This window comes from Malus sylvestris, chromosome 5, assembly GCF_916048215.2.
Source record: "Malus sylvestris chromosome 5, drMalSylv7.2, whole genome shotgun sequence".
Taxonomy (NCBI): Eukaryota; Viridiplantae; Streptophyta; class Magnoliopsida; order Rosales; family Rosaceae; genus Malus; species Malus sylvestris.
The window spans coordinates 38,885,580-38,893,012 of NC_062264.1; the positions used below are offsets into that span (position 1 = coordinate 38,885,580).

Genomic DNA, 7,433 nt, shown 5'->3' on the forward strand with positions numbered 1-7,433 from the left:
ATGCAGAGAGCAGTAGTGCAAGTGAAAAGCATCTCGGCTTTGAAAGTGTACCGAAACCATGCCGGAAAAATCACACAACTCACAGAGAAAGTGATTCCTCCTTTTCCTCCCACAACTACTTCAGCACAATTGCGAAACCCCTGCGTTGATCTCTACTTCCGAAGCCCCGTGGAGGGATCATACTTTGACTCCCGGTCGATTTCCGAATACCAGCAAACGTTGGTGCAGAAACTGTTGCCGCAGGCCTGGTCCCACGATCCCCTAACTACCCTCAAGCTCATTTTGCACCTCCCAGGCGAAGCCTTCTACGCGGCCGCTGTTTGGCTCCACCACAACCACCCCAAGACCCTTGCCTGCAACCTCCTGCCTATTGCAGACGACGGGGGAATTGCCAGCGTCCTCGAAATTCTGTCCCGGCTAGACGTAGGCCACTCAGTTGATGACTACCCTTGGACTTGGACGAGGATGCTGTACAACATCAGCCGCCAGCAGAATTTCTGTGCTAATCCCTTTGTGTTCCGTAGTAGTCGGGCAGAGACAACCAAGGAGAAAGCCAGCGCCTTGTTGAAGAGAAGGAAGACCATCGCCATGGTTAACAAGGTCGCTGAGAGGTATGATCGCGATCCGCATTATCAGTTCTTGCACGACCGGGTTTCGGACCATATTGCCGAGTGCTTGAAGTATGATATTCAGGAACTGAACAAGCTTAAGCACAAGCAGCAGCAGCAGCAGCAGGGCGAGGAGGGGCAGGAGATGTTGGAGTTGAAGATAACGAGTGCCGCTTCATATTGCCCTTCCAGACCCAACTCCTCCAAGGCCCCGCGCCCCACGGGTCTGCTGTATGAAAGCATTGCGAGAAAATTTCCGCTGGGGATGAGGCTGAGAAAGGAGGTTTTGGTGCCGTTGAGACAAGCCATGGCGTCAAGGAAGTCAGTCCAAGATGATGCCAACCCGTGGGGTTATGATTATCATCCGTTCCCTCGCACTGAGTGTCCCATTTTCAAGTATATGCTGGAGCTGAACGAAGCCATTGCCGCCAAGTCCAAGTCTGTGCCCGAGTTGATTGAGACTGGTGCTGTGCTTCCACACCAGATCCTAAGATATGCTAGGAAATTCGAGCAAGCCGCCGAGCTTCTGTGGGAGAGAATGGTGGAGGACTTGCACCAGAAGCAGGGGAAGCTCAACAACTGCTTGGTTGTGTGTAATGTGGACAAATCCTCCTGGTTCTGCAGCGAGGCTGGGCCTCTGGGGCTGTTGGTGTCCCAACTGAATAGCCAGAATCCATGGAAAGGAAAGGTGGTGAGTTATACTCGAAACCCTCAGATGCATTTGATACCACCGGGCAAAGATCTTAGGTCCAAGTGCAAATTTATGGGGAGTTGGGAGGAGAAGGACTGGGGTGACAAGGACTGGGAGAAGGAGATTGATGTGGTGAAGAAGGTGTTTGATTTGATTCTGGAAGTCTCCGTGAAAGAGAATGTGAAGCCAGAGCAGATGATCAACAAGGTGTTTGTGTTTAAAGAGAAATACGGACATAAAGACCTTACTTGGAGTGGAATTAGGAGCTCAATATTTTGTGATTACAAAGAAATACAAAGGAGGTTTGAGGCCAAGGGGTATACAGTGCCACACTTGATGATTTGGAGTACGAACGATGGCATCAGTCCATTGGAGCCGCCTGAGTGTAGCGTAGAACAAGGGGTGACGTTGTTGCGTGGCTTCTCCGACAACCTGGTCAAGTCCTTCTTGGACAATGACGGGGAAATTGGTCCAGAAGAGATCATGGAAGCAGCCATCTCCGGCGAAAACTATCAAACTCTGGCCGTAGTCGACTGAGTGGGTAAACCCTAATTATCTATCCATTTAAGCCATTGTACTAATTAGTTTGGTTGCTGATATGATCGAGGGAGTTTCTTAGTTTATGAAACGTCCAGATTCCAAACAAGTAGTTATAACTTTGGTTGTGGAACTGATTGGTCTGTTTGTACTGGTAGTGATTCATTATGTGGGGTGAGATTTGCTATTGCAACTACGTTACACGATGTCACTCTGTAGGCTTAATTTGTATTCTGCTCTACAAACTAAGCGGAATCAAATGTTTCTGTGTACAATGGTACGGAAGAATAAAAACAATGACCGCCAACGCACTGTAGTAAGCGGAATCGGAGGCAGGCTGTCATCTCCCACACCCAACGTACACTCCAGAGTTCAGACGCCCTTCTATAAAAATCAGCAACTTCATTCCAGTTCCCCAACTCCTTTGGAAGAGCAGCAACAGACCCCATACGCTTTGCAGCATCCCAGCTTCTGATTTGGTTGCAGTGGCGGATCTACAGAGGGACCTGGGAGGTCCTAGGACCCTTCGGCGACCCTAAATCCCTGTTAGAAAATTTCCGGGGGACCCCTCGAACACAAGGTTTGAGCTGCTGTGCAGGTTGCAGGTTGCAGTTGCAGGTAGCAGTGAAGAAGAAGACGCTGCGGGAAGAAGAAAGAAAATAGGGCTTTTTACCAATTGGTCCAAAACGGCTGTGTTTTGGCCCATTGTTTTAAGTATAAAAAAACAAAAAGGTAGACAAACGTTGTCGTTTGCCCTGCATGATGACTCAATATTGCTTTAATTTTAAAGCCCAGCCCCCCTGAGCCCTTCCCCAAAGTTCTCTCTTTCCCTGCTGCTTTTCCCCCAATTCCCTATTATTTGGTTCCCTCTTTCCCCCCATTTCAAAACCCTAAATTTCTAATCTCACCCATGACCCAATCCCATATTATAATTACGTAAGTCCAATATCATATATCCACTTGTTTTAATTCTCCACTCCATCACTATTTGGTTCAAAATTCAATTAAGTTTTTTAGAATTCTAATCTAATCTCAATTAAATTATATTAGATATTGATGGAGATTTTTAGTCTATTATTGATATGATTGTTGATATGTTTTATGTTTGTATACTCATTTTATCATTGGAATTTAGATGGAATTTTTGTTTATTGGTTAATCGGTATATGTTTTGTGTTTTTGCTTAAATATGTAGTTTACAAATAAGAAATATGGAAAGATTTTTCCTTCCAAAGCCAATAGCACCATTTATTTGTTCTGGTAGTTCGAGCTCAAGACAAAATGAGTGTGACGTTGATTTTAATAATCTTGAGAGAGACCCAAGAAAAAGAATTCGAATGAAGGACTATTCTTCTAATATTCAAGATGAGGTTCAAAGAACATATTTGCAAATGGGACCTTGTAGGCCTACAAAGCATGAGTTCCCATACACTTTGCATGCAAAGAAAAAACGACGATTTGTTGTTTTGTGATTTTATAGCTTGTAATGTTGTTTTGCGTATGATTTTGAATGAAATGTATTATATTTAACTTTTTAATGTTATTTTTGTCTATAATTTTTTTGAAATTTATTATTGGGACCCCCCGAGTTTAAAATCCTGGATCCGCCACTGTTTGGTTGTAAAGGATATAGAAAGAAAGCAGTTATCGAGATCATCAAACAATATCCTATGGCACCCAAACAATAGACTTTACTAGTAAAAAATAACAATGATACGAAGAGATCCATTCTTGTCCTTTCGAAGTTTCTTACAATGCTTCCTTCGCTTTCCCACAACCCTTGGCAATCCTTAACCCAGTAGCTACAACAGAAAACAAAGTTTAATTTAAAATCCTCATCAATCATTGAAATGATTTGGCGTGTTGGGCATGTTGGATGGTCAACTCACCTAACCCAACTTTCACAATTCTGATTTGGGTTGAGTTTGGATTCATGCGGGTTTGGTTGGACTCGGGTTTTAATTGGGTTTAGCCTTACTCTTGTTGGATTTGGCTTCGTCCAGTTTTATCGAGATCAATCTTATAATACCTTATATTTTTCAAATTTTGAACCAAACATCAATATTTAAAATTCTATTTACTCATCGTCATCTAGAGAAAAATTAAAGCATACAACTTCCACAAATATATCAAACAACCACCTTTATTCTTCATTTACGTTTCATATACTTTGGGAGATATGTGAATTTACTGACTTTTTGAATCTTGACCAGGTTATTTGTTGGAAGCAGACGATGGAGAGAAATTTAAGAATATTAAAGCCAAAATTCTTATATTGTAATTCATATAAACAAGAAAAATCAACATAGAAAAGTTTCAAAGAAACCCTGAAATGAGTAAAATCCAGAGAGAAAATCGACATTATTTATACTGTTAATTAAGAGAACACCATTTGTAATGACATTTTATTTTTAATTATGCCCTTATTTAGTAAATGAGAAATGCTAAGGAGAGTCTAAAAGTAAGACTCTTTGTAGACTATCCACCACCTCACATTTTTGCACAATTATTTATAATATTGGTACGAAAATTGTGCTAAAAACATAAGGTGACAAAGAGTCCGAAAATTTTCACTTTTGAAATAGTCTCCTTAGTATTTCTCTTGATAAATAACAATTTAACCATTAAGAGTATTTATATCAAATTACTAAATTTCAAATGCTCAAGAAACGCATCTTATGTGAAAATTGCTAGTATCAATAAAAACAAGCCTCTTGCCACTTGCGCGTGATAATTGACACACCCAGATCCGGAATGTCCACTAGAACTCCGAATTGAGCTGTGCTGGCCGCCACCTTAACAGGGACATGCCACGAATCCTCGTCGATAAGGAACTTTGCTACTAGAACCTGGAGGGGCGCAAAACAAAGTTGAGTGGGTCAGTAAAACAAAGTTTCCAAAACATTTCATTTAACAACATATCTAACCCCTTGCTATAAAACATGTATACTTTCCCAGAAAATAACATAATATTATATAAACATATATATATATATATATATATATATATATATATATATATATCATCAATCACAATCCTTCAACGCTTTTCATAAAGAATATGCCATACCATGCCATATGCCAAAATATAATATGAATGCATCAATATAAATCAGGTGAAATAATAAATCAACCGGAGACCCTACAATGGTCCTGTACGGCTGATTCTATAGCTCAATATCCCATACAGCCGGAGTCACCAACTGTGACCTGTACGGCCCTGCTGGAGTCACAAACTGTGACCTGTACGGCACTACACTGCACATAAGTCGGAACTACCTATAGTAGTCTGTACGACTAAGATGGTGAAATAATACGCTCTAGTGTTACGGTGGTGGAGCGCGCCCGGGAAGTGGTCCGCCCTGGGCCGGGATGTGACAATAATTGACTCTTTTAAATTTTATTTAATTTTATTAGATTTTTAATTGTTTATAAAAAAAAACTTAGTTTACAATATTATTGATCTAAATTACATATTAATAAAATTCTATTTGTTAAGGGTGAAAAGACAATTTAACCTTCTACCACAAAATAGAATATGAGAGTAATGTAATTTTGCACAAACCAAATTTTACATTTTTTAAAGTCTCACCCACATATAGTCATAACATACCTCTAATTAAAAAAAAAAAAAAGATCAAAACATCTTTCCCCTCTCCTTCTTATTTAAAAATAAAATAGATGTGTAGACATATGCTAGTAATAAATTCAGAAAAGAGGTGGCTAACTTCTTTACATGGGGTGAAGTTGTTCTTTTGAATTTTTATTTGAAAATTATTTTACTATTTTGCACTAATTTAGTTAAATTTTCTTTTATTTTTATTTTTTAAAAGTTAGCTTTATCAATGTTTCACCAAATTTACCTTCCCTTATTTACCAATCATTCATCATTTATTCTCTCCATCTGTACATTGAAATTCCAACAGTTTCCTCTCTGGATCTATTTGGTGAGGATCTTAGGGATCTGTAAATCGTGTCCATTTATCGTACATTGTGTGGTTCGTTTTTGTCAGGTACTGTTTGTATTTAATTTTAAATAAAAATATTTAAAATGATTTCTGACTACACAATGTATGATGAACGTGTTGGAAAATATTAGTATTTAGGTTTACTTTAATGTTTGGTTTTCTGGGCTTAGCCCGTTAGCATTAGGGTTTAGGGTTAGTTTATTATAAATAGAGTGTTTTGTTATTCATTAGAAATCAAGTTAGCCACAATGTAGTCTCTTAGGGTTTTGTAGCCGTTTCGGCATTCTCGTTTGATATCAATAATATTTCTTTTACTTTGTTAGTATTGTTCGTTGCGCACTCTGATATTCAACTTGGTATCAGAGCAGGTTTGATCCTTTGGGATTTAATCTGTTCTTGATTAGTGTCAATTTGTTTGTATCAGTTTTGTTTGTCAGTTTACTGGGTATTAGTTTCGTCCGTCGTCTTCCGCTCATCCGTAGTCGAAGCCGTTCTTGTCACCACCACCGCATTGCAATATGTCCAGATAACCCGCACCACCATCTCCGCTGCTACCACCTGTTCACGGTACCCGCACCGACTCCTACCAGTCGGATCTGTCACAACCCAATGAAGTCCCCTTCTGCAAGTTGACTTTGCACTAGAAGTTTTGAAGCTTGCTGCAATTGGTTTTGCAAGCCTTGTTTGCTGCAATCGGTTTCGCCCAGAAGAAAAGAGAAGAAAGAAAGAAATATGGTATATTTGGTTGAATTTTTTGTTTGTTTGTTCGGCATCAGAATCGGCATTGGCATTAGCACTGGAATTTGTTGAATTGCATCCACCCGCTTCTTCAACGTTTGAAGAAGATGCCCGCGAGGATTGGAGTTGGTAGTATGGAAATTGCTTACTCGTTTGTTCGTTCGTTTGTTTGCTCGTTTGTTCGTTCGTTTGTTTGCTCGCTTGTTCGCTTTGTCTTGTCTTGTCCGCCTAATGGAGCTTGCATCCACATCTGCTTGTTTGCAAACTCATGTTGTATACCGCCATGAGTTTGACGGGGGGTGTTGGAAAATATTAGTATTTAGGTTTACTTTAATGTTTGGTTTTCTGGGCTTAGCCCGTTAGCATTAGGGTTTAGGGTTAGTTTATTATAAATAGAGTGTTTTGTTATTCATTAGAAATCAAGTTAGCCACAATGTAGTCTCTTAGGGTTTTGTAGCCGTTTCGGCATTCTCGTTTGATATCAATAATATTTCTTTTACTTTGTTAGTATTGTTTGTTACGCACTCTGATATTCAACTGAACGGATATAATTCATGATCTTGGAATCTTCACTAAAAGAATCTGGTGAGGATCCGAATTCATTGAAATTGGAAGAGGATCATCTCCTGAGCTCAGGATGAGATCCTCCTGACCACGAAATCCGACCGTTCAAATTAATTAAACGGTTGCAATTATTATAATTTTTAGAGGACACCCTATTTGGAGTTGTTAGATTAAATTTGAACGGCCTGTATTTCGTGGTCAGAAGAATCCCCATCTTGAGCTCAGGAGAAGACCCTCCTCCATTGAAATTAAGATTATATATAGAGATGAAGATAAGTGGAGCCAGGTAGGCAGTTGCAAGGAACTCATGAAAACCGGGTAACAGCA

At 39.7% G+C, this 7,433-nt stretch overlaps 1 protein-coding gene across 1 annotated transcript; it reads left to right on the forward strand.

The window, feature by feature from the left end:
- Nucleotides 1-1,836, forward strand: LOC126622884 (uncharacterized). Its single transcript, XM_050291573.1, has one exon. The coding sequence runs from the start codon at nt 1-3 to the stop codon at nt 1,834-1,836; it is 1,836 nt and encodes a 611-aa protein (XP_050147530.1).
- Nucleotides 1,837-7,433: the final 5,597 nt, after the last annotated feature.